This window comes from Mytilus galloprovincialis, chromosome 1, assembly GCF_965363235.1.
Source record: "Mytilus galloprovincialis chromosome 1, xbMytGall1.hap1.1, whole genome shotgun sequence".
In the NCBI taxonomy this organism is placed as follows: domain Eukaryota; kingdom Metazoa; phylum Mollusca; class Bivalvia; order Mytilida; family Mytilidae; genus Mytilus; species Mytilus galloprovincialis.
In genome coordinates this window covers 64,487,197-64,502,289 of record NC_134838.1, presented here as the reverse complement: position 1 = coordinate 64,502,289, position 15,093 = coordinate 64,487,197, and the positions used below count along the sequence as shown (strand labels likewise).

The following is a 15,093-nucleotide window of genomic DNA, read 5'->3' as shown; positions in this document are numbered from 1 at the left end:
AGATGTACAGAAGCTTTTGCAAAATGGAAAGCAAATGAAAGACCTGACATCACCGAACAAATTATACTGTGATATGAAATTTGCGAAATACGAACTTCGAAAAACATGTAGAATAGAGATAGCGATGAAAGAACTCAATGATAGACAAGAAATTTTAGATGCTAGAACTAAACATGATAAAATATTCTACAAGTTACTTGGTAAAAAATGGAAGGCTGAAGAATTGTATATCCAAACTGAATGTTCAAGATAATATATATGTTCCGGACCATATGAGTATTTGGACCATACGCGTATGGTCATGACCATATGGGTATATACTCATATGGTCCGACCATACGCGTATGGTCCGACCGTACGCGTATGGTCGGGGTAATTAACACTATGTTACAGTTTACTTTTAATACTTCTAAACTCTTCATATGGTATGACCAATCTTTAAAAAGACGCTATCATATAGGTTATTTTATTATTATATAATAATTAAACGATTAGCTAAATAAAAATAAAGAAGTTTCACAAAGTTAATTTTACTTACTTGTCAAAACTATAATAAACACATTTTATACCGATGGTCATTACCGATTTGTTATTACGAGTGACTTGCAATATGTCGACTTAAAAAAATAAATTCCAAAAATTTCGTAATGAACTGTTACACAAAAAGTCACTGGAAAGTAACATAGTTTATTCAAGTTATCTTGTGAGTATGGTGTATTGCAGTCATGCTACGATATTTGAGATCTAGTCGACATATCGGATTAGCCAAAGACCTCGGTATCACTGTACGCAGCTACAAAAAGGCTAGCTTTTCACTCGCAAACAAAAGGTGTAAATGAAAAGGATTGAGCACAACCAAGACTTGCAAATGCAAAACCGCCATGATACCGGTTGGAAATAAATGTCACCCCAAGTCTACATGCAAGAATGTTATAATGTAATTTAAAAAAAACCATACCTATATGGTCCAAATACTCATATGGTCCGGCCCGTTAATAACCAAACGAGTATTATACTCATATAGTCCGACCATACGCGTACGGTCGGACCATACGCGTATGGTCGGACCATATTAGTATACGCATATGATCATGACCATACGCGTATGGTCCAAATACTCATATGGTCCGGAACATATATATAAATTTGACAATGAAATTATAGTTGGATGGAAACATCATTTCAATAAATTAGCTCAACCAGCAAATGATTCTGAATATGACGATGAATATTATAAACAGCTAGCATTAGATCTAGACAATATAATTGATATATGTAACAATCAAACTAATACCATCTCTGTAACTGAAAAAGATGTTCAAGATGCCATAAATGGATTGAAAATAAACAAATCTTTAGACATTTATAGTATATCCTCTGAAAATATCAAATATGGTGGTGAAAAGCTGCAAACAGTTAAACAAATATGATAGTATTATCATTCAAATTAGGAATAATACCTGAAATACTCAAAATGGGTCTCCTCACTCCTGTATTCAAGAACAAAGGAAGTAACAAGAACGCCACCAACTATAGAGGGATTACTATCATGCCAATACTGCTGAAACTAATTGAGTCTGTAGCAAAGGCTAAGGTACAACCTAAAATATTAAAAGAACAAAATAGGCTACAAAGAGGATTTACTGAGAACTCAGCTCAAATGAACTGCTCCTTCTTTATAGAAGAATTAATCAGAGAATGCAGGGATGGTGGTAAAATAATATATATAGCGCTTCTAGATGCTAAATCGGCATTTGATGTGGTAACGCATGAGAGTATCCTAAGAAAGCTATACATATATAGCAGGTGTAAATGGGCTACTATGGAAACTTATACATAGTCTTCACATGGACTCTAGCAGTGTAGTTAAATTTAATGGTATAATATCTGAACCATTCTCAATATGTCAAGGCGTAATATCTGAACCATTCTCAATATGTCAAGGCGTAAAACAAGGTGGTATACTGAGCGCCAACCTGTACAAGCTGTACATCAATAATCTCCTAACAGATATCGAGAATTCCGGATTGAGAGCAAAAAAATGATCCATTTGTTGCGCAGATCCGACCTGTGCAGATGATGTGGCACTAATGAGTGACAACCATGAGGAACTACAGGTACTTATTAACATGTTATACAACTACATTCGACGGGAGAGATATTAGCTTCAACCAGTGGAGAGTGTTATTCTGCCGGTGTATCCAAATCGTAGAAAACAACAAGAACCTTCCTTTCCATGAAGTATAGGTAACTCAATAATGCCAATAGTTAGCAAAATAACCCATATGGGGGTCTTACGCACAACAAAACCAGATGATCCTAATCCGTTGTATGAAAGCGTGAAAAAAGCTAGACGAGCCATTACAGTCTAATGCCAGCTAGTTTGCATGGGAAAAATGGACTGGCCATACAATCCTTACTACATATATTTAACATCTATGTCATTCCTGTACTTCTGTACGGCCTGGAATTAGTAACTCCTACAGGAAAAAACTTGAATATTATTGACATATTCCACAAAAAATGCATTAATCAATTACTTTCTTTACCAACAAGTACAGATACGCCCGCCATATACATTCTTTCTGGACAACTACCAAAGGAGGGCCAAATACATAAAAAGATCTTATCATTATTTGGAAATATATCTAGACAACCACATAATAGTTTAGAAAAACAAATTGCATATAGACAACTACTTTTGAAAACGGATGATAGTCACAGCTGGTTTATTATTGTTAAAACGATTCTAGCGAAATGCAACTTACCATCAGCTTTACATCTATTAGACAGTCAAATTCATAAATTAAAATGGAAGACCATGGTAAATAAAGAAGTATCAAAATATGGAAACCTTTTATAGAGGGTCATTGTAAGCTGTACCCCTCACTTAAGTATTTTTAAAAATAGTCAATATATACCAGGAAAGACACATGTATTAGTAAATCTATCTGCCAGTAATTCCATGCAATTGCAAGAAGCTAAGAGAATAACCGTAAAATTAAGAATAGCAACAGGAACTGGTGGTGGAATACTCATTGAAGTTCTAAACTCATGGCTTACAGAACAAGGCATTCAAAAGACAAAGGACTATTGGCAACATGTCCTTTGTGCCAAACATCAGATGAAACCTTGGAACATTTCTTACTGCTTTGTCATTCACTGTCGAACCAGAGAAAATCAATCTTAAGCAATATCCAACTGCTAAACGAAAATCTCAGTATTCAATTCAAACACAACGTTAGCGAAGTAGACCTTATCCAAGTGATAATTAATTCAAGCACAATTGGATTACTGGAACCCAGTTGTGACAATTCAATCCTAATGGACATAGAATTTCAATCAAGGAGACTATGCTTTTTACTACTCACAAGCAGGTCGAGAATTCTCAATGATATCGATTGAACATGAAGTTAGCTTAATAGACACCTTGAGCGTGGGTTACGCCACACTCTACGGACACAGCTACGAGGCGACCTCAACATTACTGAAAAATGAGCGTCGATTTCGCCACACTTGTTAACTCAACCTTAGTCCATAACGCCCTCTAATGCAAACATACATGTCGACACAACAAAAGCGTGGATCTCGCCACACTTTACTGAAGAGGCTAGATATATGTCATCGTTTATCAGAGAATTGGCATGGATCTCGCCACACCAAATATATATATATATATATATATATATATATATATAACTCTGTGTCACGGACTCAGCCGTACTTATATATATATATATATATATATACATGTAAATAAACTGTAAATATCGAGGAAGTATTTTCATGACATTAAATTAGCTGGTATTTTTATGCCGATACATATGTATATACAAAACACTTTTAATATTCCTTTTTATGATGATAGATGTCTACCTGTGTGACTTTTATATTTTAAAAATTCAGATATATGTACTTTTGAACTGGTGGTGAAATACTCATTGATTAAGGTTCTCCTTTATTGGAGGAAGTTATGAAATACAAGTTACAAGAGGGAGGAGTTTTGAACAGCCAGCATGAACGGTTGTCGTATCTAGGTCAAATATGTAAATTTCCAAATGCAAAACATTACAGTCATAACAAATCAATTAGTAACAACATGTGCATCAGTTAAGAATTTGGAAGTGCTTTAAATCAATGAAATATATTAATTGCATGACAATTTAATAAAATTCATTATTCTGCAGTTGTCAATATACGCATGTGAAAACAAATTTTATTGGATTTAGAGCATGGGTTTATTCACAAAGGGAACGAAGCACGTCATATTAGAATACAAAACTAATTATAAAATGTGTGAAAAAAATTATACAAGTTAAACGAGAAAATGAATGCCCTACTAATAAATACATAAGACGAAATACAAATATGACAGACATATATCCATTACACTAACTGAATTACAAGGGCGTGACTGTGGACAGTCCCATAAAGGAAGCGGCGTGGTTAAACATGTTTTTGAGCGCTTAAACCCCTGCTTGGGACAGTGGTGGTTCAGCAAAACATTAGAATCAAATATAACAGATCTGTTATATAAAGGGTTCAACACTAATATAAGATACGAAGCAAAAATAAGCCAACTAACACAAAACTACAGATAATAAAAAGCAACAATATCAGAGTATTTTGAAAGCTACATGTAGTTCAAAGCCAATTAAAACAGTGAGGTAATTATGTTGTCCACTTCTATCAATCATCACAACTGTAAGAAATGTAGTGTAAGTATCTAATTATCAGACGGCGAAACACATGCCCTTGTTTTTTATTTATCAAGATTTGTCAGGATTTTTTTTATTTCAGCTCCTGTTGAAGTTGATTAATATATAAATGATCGTTTCGGGATATTTGTTTTTCGTATCCATCACAAACATTTAGATAATCACTATGTTCATTGGTTTGCAATTCTTCATCTGCATTTATTACATCCTGACTTAGATTATCAGCTCTTTTTTGTTGAAGCTGATTATAAGGATTTTTTGGGGATCGTTGCCCGAGTTCATCATATCCGTCATTTGCGTTTTCCTCATCAGAATGTATTTCATCATATACTGATTCATCAGGCTCAGTATAAGGATCTCTATCTTCTCCCCTAACAAAATATAATGGTTATTATCATAATTGAAAATGATAATTGTATTAATAGACGATAGACGTTGTAGATAACATATGTGTTTTTTTCTGCATCAATGGTAATTGTAAGAGTTCTATAAATTTGCTTTGGTATGTATACAATGTATTTGAATATTGTAAACCATTCAAATGAACGCTACAATTTACTAGAATTTATGATTATTCCTGGCTTTATTGCTTTGTTTGGTTTTATTCAATTCTCTGGAAAAGGATATACCACAAAAGGTTGTATAAGAAGATATCAATACCAACAAACTATTTTTTTTTATTTTGATCTCTCTTCGCTAATTAGTTTTAGAAATAAAAATCGAACCTAATAAGCTGGTTAATTTTTATTTTCATTCACACAGAACTATATTTGTGACTTTGTCTATTATTGCATGTCTATTGGTATGTTTACCATATCATAACGTATCATACAGTTGTATCCATAATGATTGAATACAAGTAATAATTTCCAAAGTTAAAAATCAATCATATAAAGTAAAATTAGACAATATACGTATAGTGTCTTGAAATATGAAATTTATTTGTATGAGGTTTAGAAACGGGAAAAATGCGAGGTTCTACCGAGCATTTCCCCTGTTTCGTTCCGAATACAAATAAATTTCATATTTCAAGACACTATACGTATATTGTTTTTATACTTAAATCGATAAAAAATAAAAAATAAAAAAAAAATATGTAAGAAATATTGTTAAAAAAAAGTGTTTGGAATTTCCCTCTTGGGGTACCATTTTTGGGTATTCCCTATGACCGTAGTACAGGCGGTAGGACATTGACATTTTAATGAATTAGACAGGGAAAATGAACTTAATTAATAACATTTAATAAACATGGTATATAAATTACTAATTTGAATTTGAAGACATAACAAGTAAATTCCTAAAAGTTTGATTATTGTTACTTCACGTTGCCATGGTTTTGACGTGACGTTGTTGATGAAATACAATAGTTCCGGTAAGAAGGTGGGGCTTATAGATTAGTTGAGGTAATTGACATATAAAGCTAACGTTTATACGTATAGCTTTATCTGTATAGTAAAATAGCTGATTGCAGTATAATATTATTTTGACCCCCCGCATTTAAATGATTGAAAAATACCCTATAATTCAAATACTGTGTAATTGATTTTAATCTGCAATCGTTTTTCACATTGCAAAGGTTTGACTTTTACGTATTATATGCTATTTGTTTCCGTAAGTTTCAATTAACATGTTGTTTATACGAAAATACATATGCATGGCATTTGGTCTCTTGTGAAGAGTTGTGTCATTGACAATCATACCACATAATCCATTTTGTATCATATAATCTCATATAAGTACACTAAACACAGCAAATAACAATAAAGTTAGTTTTAACTATTTAAACATATTTGAACATATAACAACATGTGTAGTTTACCTTAAGTTTTCTAATCTTTCAGACAAACCTGAAACATACAGAAACTTCTATGTAACAGCACTAGTCTAGTATTTATCAATAATTTGGATACAACTCAAACTGTCGTATTGTTACTTTACGTCGATTTAGCTGACCTAGTATACATAATGTTTTAAGCGCCAGCTGTAGCCCGCCTCCGGGAGCGAGATATTCTCGCTGCGTTCATACCCTTGATGGCATCGGGCCTTTTCTCCTCTTTGATCAGGTTTTTGTCTTTTTGACACAATTCCCGTTTCCTGACAAATGTTTGGATCACCACCGATGATCGATTGTTTTATAAAAGAAACGCGCATCTAATGTACGAAAGTATACGCCTTGAATATGTTATGAATAATAACGAGTCCAAATTGCATATGATTTTTGAATATATATAAATGTAGTACTCGGAAACGCGATGGTCCACGCTGAAGTGCGTTTGTTAACACACTGAAGTGTGATGTTGACATTGTAAACGTGAGTACGATGGTGGTTACACTGAAGTGCGATTGTCTGTCTGTGATTTAGTGTAAAAAGCAAAATGTATATGAGATGTTTAAACAAAATAACATTATTAAGAGTTGACCAAAGTAGCTGCTAGCCTGGCATTTGAAAGATCTTTTTTAATTTCTGTTAAGTTCAAACAACATACTTTAAAAATTATTAGATAAGATAAGTACGCAGTATGATGGTGCCAGAAAATATGGCAATCACAGCGTGTTTGTCTATATATATATATATATAATAGTACATGTCACGTTTTCCACCAAAAACTGAAATTAGCTAATGCGCCACTGAGGAGAATAAAATATATAGAAAAGTTCACATAGGGACTAGTCAGTTTAATTTAGGCCTACAATGTAGTAGAAATTAAATTAAACAGTATAACGACAATAAAATAAGGCTTCAATGACGATGTTCTTCCAAATCAACTTGATATAGCAAAATCATTGTTAATGCTTGTAAGTAATTTCATCATTAAATCGCCCCCCCCCCCCCAAAAAAAAAAATCGTGTAAAGCATATTTAACATGTTTAAAGAGAAGTCAAAATTGATATTAAATTCGGCGTGGACCATAGCACTTTAGTGTGACTATCGCACTTCAGCGTCCCCATCGCACCTCCGAGTCCTAAATATATATTGTTCTATTTTTCGTTTGTAATTTTAAACGATAAAAGTAAAATCCCAAATTTACTGAAGTCTGAGGAAAATTCGGAAAGGAAAGTCCCTAATCAAATGGCAAAATCAAAAGCTCAAACACATTAATAATGGATAACAACTATTTTAATCCTGCCTTGGTATAGACATTTTCTTAAATAGACAATGGTTGATGGAATCTGGTTTTATAGCTAACTAAACCTCTCACTTGTATAGCCGTTTCTCATCTGTTTTATTAGTCCGATATAATTGTATTTTATAATATATTAAGCTAATTACCATCTCTTCTGGCTTGTTGTATCATTTCTTCCTTCGCCTTTATTTCCATTTTGAATTCATTGCCAGCCTTAGTTTTCTTTCTCCTTAAAACTATTACTGCCGACATGCCTATGCTTATAGATACAACTACTCCTGCGGCTAATATTCCAACTACCATGACAAATGTATTGCCATCTTCTGTAATTATTTCTGTTTTGTACTGTAAATCCCCAATGTACACCTTTATCTTTATGACGTTCACCTAGTTTTAAGAAAAAATGCAGTGTTGGAAAATTGTCAAGTTTAAGTAGTCTTAACTGGGTAGGCAATCTGTTATTTAATTTAATTCGACTGTCATACAAGTGAGAGGTTTAGCTAGCTTTAATATCAGGGTTTATCCACCGTTTCCTACACAAAAATACCTGTTCGTAGTCAGAAATATGACAGTTGATATTCATTCGTTTGATGTGTTTGAGATTTTTGTTTTGCCATTTGATAAAGGACTTTCCCTTTTGAATTTTCATCGCAGTTCAGTATTACTGATCCGTACACTTATAAGTTATCTATCACGTAAAATAAACATAGTAAGAGTAGTTTTCAATTTGATTGCTTTGATTCTGCTGGTGTAATATGAACATATGCCCCTAATTATTATTTTTTATACGAAAAAGAAGCAGGTTTTCTATCTCTGAAAAGGGAGATAGCGAGATAACTGTAAATGTATTATAGTTTCAAAAAAATCTTTACACATGTTTATAGTGTTTTAAACATATATATACATTACAGTTATGAAATATTATTATAATTTACTTACAACGACAGGAACAGTATTCTCATCAGTATTATTTGTCCTAGGTACTGATTTAGGTGGTAAACAAGTGATGTTATACATACTGATATCAGTTATAAAACAAATGCCATCCAATCCAATATTAATATGGTAATCTTCACGGCGTGCCACATTTAATATATTTCTACCCTATAAATAGATTTTGAAAAAAATAATACGTTTCTATTGCGTATTGCATTTGTAGTTCCTGGCGAAACCTCGATGTAATTAGAGGCGAAAGATACCAAATTAAGGGACATTAAAACACCAAAATTGTAAAAAAACTTGACAAAGACATGGCTAAAAAAGAAAAAGGCCAATATGCAGCTAACAATTCACTAAACACTACATAGAAAACTAAAGACTAAACAACATGAACCCTTCCAATAACTGAGGTTATCTCAAATGCTCTACAACAAATTATCAGCCTTGTAAGTTTGTAAACCAAAATAATTTTACGTCAAAATTTATTTGTCATATTTGTTTGTCCCTCAATTGGTAGCATACTTTTTGTCTAAAAAATACGGACCATCTTTGCAGGAGTGTTTATTTTTTCAAATTAAGGAGAAATGCTATGATTACCAAATTGAATAAGAATAATCTTCCAAAGTCGAAATGACATTGATGCAACCAATGCAACTTAAGTATTCGTACGAATACTCAAACCATATACATATATTCAGACATAAAAGTGCCCGAAATACAAAATTGTGAGAGAATTTAAACGAGAAAACGGCTTTATTTGTGACAAAACACCAAACGAAGCTGCAAACACCAATCAAGTTCTAACTACCCTTTTCTGTTTAATATATTCCATTGTTATAATCTCACGATTTTTAGGTACATTTATGATAACTATCGTTTTCAAGAATTCAATTTTGAAAATGTTCCAGTTTTCTGTAACAGAACAGATCAAAACTGGTTACTGTAGCTGTCAATGAACATTTTATATTTGGCAGTTTAATTGTGATTTCAAACTTATAATTATAGATGCATAAAACTTACCATTGCGTCGATTTGATAGATGGACTTAGTCAACCTTTACAAACGTTATAACATTAATTGTTTTAACGTGTTGAAATTTTAAAACCCTCACAGATTGTGTAAGCATGGACAGATGCTTTTCTTCAGTTAAAAAAAGCATCTGAAGAAATAAGTTTGATTTAAAAACAATATGATAAATAGATTCAGTAGTCGTCATTACAATTAATGTCATGAATTTGGGTTAATTTTTCAGCTGAAGTTTAAATGCAATGCAATGATTAATTCATACTCATAAGCTTCTCAGTTAGGAAACACTTTTTCATTTTCTAACCTTACCTTAATTTCAATAGAAGATTGCTTATCATACATGTACACATCATGAACATTTTCAAAAGTAGGGTCGTCCAAATATTGTATAATAACTTGAATTGTCACTCCATCAAAATGAACATCAATTGTTTGGTTATTAGGCTGATTCTGTAACCTTGGAGGTGTTTCACATTCAGTTGAAGTATCTGCTGGTACATCACATGGTTTATCCTAAAATTATATTTGTTTAACAAAACTTTCAAAACGATATTTGGAACGGTTTACAAGCAGTTTAAATACATGTTTTAATTGATGCTCAAAATTGTTTTTGATTTTATGAGTCTCAGTCACTCTGATATCGAGGCAGTGAAATAAATAAAATATATTTTTGTAAATAAATAATTGTTATGTTCTATGTACATATATCAAGTTCCTTATTTGTATATAGCAAAAATAGACTCGAGAAAAAACATACTTTTGTACTTACCACTCTTTCTACTTTAATCGCCCCTACATTATTGAAACCATTTCCACGAATTGTAAATATTACACCTCCACTAAAAATAAAATCAGAGTGAGGTAATACTATTTGATATCGTATGTTGTATTTAAGCATGACATACAGGGGTTAACGCCAATACAATATCAATCCAAGACAATAATTAAAGCACAAACAAAAAGTTAAATTCAGTAGAAACCATTTTCTTTTTATCTCTGTCGTAATTCTTTGAAATTATATTTATATATACTTACAGTTATCAAAGGAATCAGGTTTATAATTTAAGACGCCATACGCACGTTTCGTTTACATAGGATTCATCAGTGACGCTAAGTTCAAAACAGTTATAAAGCCAAACTAGTACAAAGTTGAAGAGCATTGAGGACCCAAAATTACAAAAAGTTGTGCCAAATACGACTAAGGTAATCTATTCATGGGATAAGAAAACCCTTAGTCTTTCGAAAAATTCAAAGTTTTGTAAATAGGAAATGACCATATAATTTATATTCATGTCAACACCGAAGTGCTGACTACTGGGCTGGTGCTACACTCGGAGACGAAACGTCCCCCAGCAGTGGCATCGACCTAGTGGTGTAAATAGTTATCAAAGGTATCAGGATTATAATTTAATACGTCAGTACGTCAGTATATAAGACTCATCAGTGACTCACCTTTGTAAAGCCTTTGGTATTTTAGTCGAAATGTTAAATGTTGGATCTGGTAAATATTGAAATGTTTCGTTAAGAGTCAATACTGTCAAATCATCAATAACAACTTTCAAGCTGGTCATATTTCGAGGTTTTGTTGAAATACCAGTTTTGCACTTTATGTAGTCATTTTGTAAACTGGAGGTCTTTTGGTATTCACTGTAACAAAAACATTGGTATTGTAATAATCAAGTTTATATGGCTTGGCCTAATTTGTGTTTTTTTTTGTGACCTTATAGTTGCTCTCAAAAAATGTTACAATTATATATGCTGTGTAAAAACAACTGGAACAATCAAACATGTAGATACTGAAGAACTAATTATAACTTTCTATTTGATATACATAATATTCTGGAAGGATCATTATCTACGATATGTAAATTGAACTTCTAATATTCCCGAGAAGTTTACGAGAAGTTACCCCTTTACCGTGTTATAAAAATTTCTATGACAACAGTATATGCATATACAGCTCGACAAAAGTTAAGCAACACCTAAATGTTTTTGCTGCTATGTTTTGTTTTAAAATTAAATTTAATACTGCTTTGATTCCAAATATTTCGTTAATCTAGTGTTAATCGACAGGTAAGAGTTCAGGTATAAATTATTTCCCTAGGTACCTTTAAAAACAGGTTTTATAAAGGTACATACAAGTTTTTTCTTTGCAAGTTTCGTTAACAAAATATATCTGTTAACCGCAGATTAAATTATGCCAATTTACATGTACGTGCCCGTAGACCAGTCAAAGTCCATTGTTGACTCGTAGGCATCGTGAAGCTCGACATAAGTTGTCACTTGGTCACTGAAAGAGGACTTTGAGACAATGGCGTCAAGTCCATTGGTCTAACAAGTAAAGATTCATCCAACACCATATTGATGAGCGCATGCGCGTATTGCGTCCTCGAAATACACCATTCAGGTAATAGCACATTCTTGGAACTACAGCTTTTGGTGGTAGGTGTTTGACAGTTTGAGGATGCTTTTCATTCGACTGCAAAAGGAACCTTTATATTATGGTTGGGACTATGACGGGTCAAACATATCACGATAACATCATCTGGGATATCGTTGTGCCACATTTTGACTATCACAATCTTGCAACTAGACCAATATTCATTGATGATAATGCTAGGGCACACAGAGCACGCATTGTTTCAGATTAATTACGTCAGGAGCTTACTGAGACTATTCCTTGGTCATCAATGTCACCGGATATGAATCAAATTGAGCATGTTTAGGATGATATTGGTCGAAAAATCAACAACTAGGTTCCAGCTAGTAAGAATTATAACAGGAATTACGAGAAGCCTTGATTGAAGAATGGCAAAGAATTCCTGTTAGAACATTAAGACGTTTAGTTTATAGCATGAGACGACGTGTGGATAACATTTTCCGGAAGCGTTGAGGATACAATCGCTTCTGACCTAAATTGTACTTTAATGTATTCACAAATTGTCAGTCTCGAATTTTGAAAAGAATTTTGTGTATGGTGCAAAGCAAAATTTTCAAAAACTTCAGTATAAGTTGAAACTTTATCTTGTATTCTATTTGCAATTTCACAACCATTTCCCCAAAATGAAACAGTAAAACATTGCATCATGAAAACAGTCCAAAATTTCACTTTTAAATTTACATTCTATATGTTATCTTATAAAAACACAAATTGAGTTCATTGAATCGATATTTCGATTAGTTATGAATTCTGTAAACAACGATTCTGGAAAATTAACGGGTGTTATTTAACTTTTGGCGAAGTGTATATATACAGACACAGCAGTTAGACGTTCAGATTAGACATTAGTATACTAGGATTATCATAAAATATCTGAAATTGTCGATTTCACACAATTGTTAACGTTAGCTAAATCATAACAGTTTAGACATATTATGTACAGGAGGAAGACAAATTTAGATTAAAAACATGGCGTATATTTTAGTCGTAAAATATGTATAATAAATCTCGTTAAACTTTATTATTGAACTTTGACAATTGCTACAATTTGAAGTTAATTTCTGGTCGTAACAGTATGCAATTACAAATGTTTACATATATATTCTCTGTGACTATATTATTTGAAGTTAATGAGAAATAAAACCCATTCCTTCATTCACATTTAAAATGTGACTGGGATATTTGTTTTATATGAAAAATTATATTTAGACAATGATATTGTTTTCCTCCGGTATTTAAAAAATGTTTAACTCTTGGTAGTCCCTGAGCTGTCGAAAAAGAAAATCTTAAACACACCAACTGAATGAAAAATAACATACCAACTGAACACAGGTAATCACATCAACTCCGAAACGAACATGTTGCAATGACAGGACAAGGGGCTACTGTTCTTGATACACCACGAAAAAATAGTAACAGTAGTATATCGCTGTTCGAAAGTCATAAATCGATTGAGAGAAAACAAATCTGGGTTAGAAACTAAAACTATGGTAGACACATCAACTATAAGAAGAAAACATCGAAACAACAGAAACACAAAACAAAACGACAAGGCAACACACAGAAACGAACAATAAGATACCAACTGCCATTTTCCTGACTTGGTACAGGACGTTTCAAGAAAAAATGGTGGGTAAATACAGATAGTAATAGTGATCCATCATAGTGAGATAGATGTCATACCAGATCTAGATGTGTAGCATTCCTCTTCTTTGTTTTACCATGATTACAGTGGTTTGCATGAGGAAGATATAAACCTATCTTCAAAATTATTTCAAAAATTTTGCAAGACCAAATTTCTATAACACAATATCGGTATTTTCGTACCTGTACTAAAGTCCATATTTGAGCTTAAACTAATAAATTTCATTATAATGATCATTTTCGGAGAAAAATGTCGAAATACATTATACATTTAGTTCATAATATGTGTGTACCGGGGTATAAACTCTTTCGAACTATTCTTTCAACGATCAACAATACCACATTTGGAATTTTCAACACTTGTTACATTAGAAGACGGATGTTTCATCCTAATGGAGCGGGCCTCACTAGGTCAGTCAGCGCCCCCTCCCCTTATGAAAAGTTCTAGATCCGCCACTGAACTCACTCATTCTAATGATATCTATTAAAGAATACTTAGTCCCTCAAAGTTATTTTTTAGAAAAGGACGACTGTTATTTGACAAACAAAAAAATACTTTTATCTTTGTATCAAGTCCTCTCACAAGGATTCAAATAGTAAATGATATATATTTTCAATTTTGGAGCATTTTATGTGTCTCACGGCTTTTCAAAATGCTTATTGCCCAAAAATGAAGTTGTTTGTTTTGTATAATTCCGACAGTAAAATATATTTCAATTCATAAGATGATTCAATAGATATAAAAAGATTTTGTATGAGTGCCAATGAGACACTCTCCATCCAAGTCACCATTTGTAAAAGTATAGAAAAAAGAATAATGTACACAGTAAATAAAAATAATTTTGTTGGTAAATATACAATATAAATGGAGTAAAAATGGGGAAAAAAATTACGAAATAAATAATTTTGTTTTTGATATTACCATGATTACGACGACAGAAGTGAAAATTTATTATCATACAAAACACTTATTAAAGCTGGTATATACTAAAATTTGAGAGACGATATATATCAATGTTTGTATTTCCTAATAATTAAGATTTGTTAGTATATGATTTCCTTCCTTTCTTTGTCGGATTAATCCAGCTGTAGCTCATTCATTGAGCGGTGATCATGATTTTAGGGTACCTTGGAAATTCTTTAATAAGGAGTTTTGTATTTTTTTTGTTATGTTAATCATAATACACGTAGCATGTAAAAA

The 15,093-nt window shown here is 32.4% G+C and overlaps 1 protein-coding gene across 1 annotated transcript in view; it reads right to left on the bottom strand.

The window, feature by feature from the left end:
* Window positions 1-4,182: 4,182 nt before the first annotated feature.
* The window catches only part of LOC143081456 (uncharacterized), a 115,512-nt gene continuing 104,601 nt past the window's right edge, over window positions 4,183-15,093 (bottom strand). Inside the window, exons 12-18 of the mRNA XM_076257360.1 lie at window positions 11,261-11,455; window positions 10,578-10,647; window positions 10,118-10,321; window positions 8,783-8,947; window positions 7,990-8,230; window positions 6,538-6,565; window positions 4,183-5,089 (exon numbers count right to left, since the gene is read on the bottom strand). Of these exons, the coding sequence (XP_076113475.1) occupies window positions 4,792-5,089; window positions 6,538-6,565; window positions 7,990-8,230; window positions 8,783-8,947; window positions 10,118-10,321; window positions 10,578-10,647; window positions 11,261-11,455 (1,201 nt within the window). The 3' untranslated portion in view covers window positions 4,183-4,791. The remainder of the gene's footprint in view (window positions 5,090-6,537; window positions 6,566-7,989; window positions 8,231-8,782; window positions 8,948-10,117; window positions 10,322-10,577; window positions 10,648-11,260; window positions 11,456-15,093) is intronic.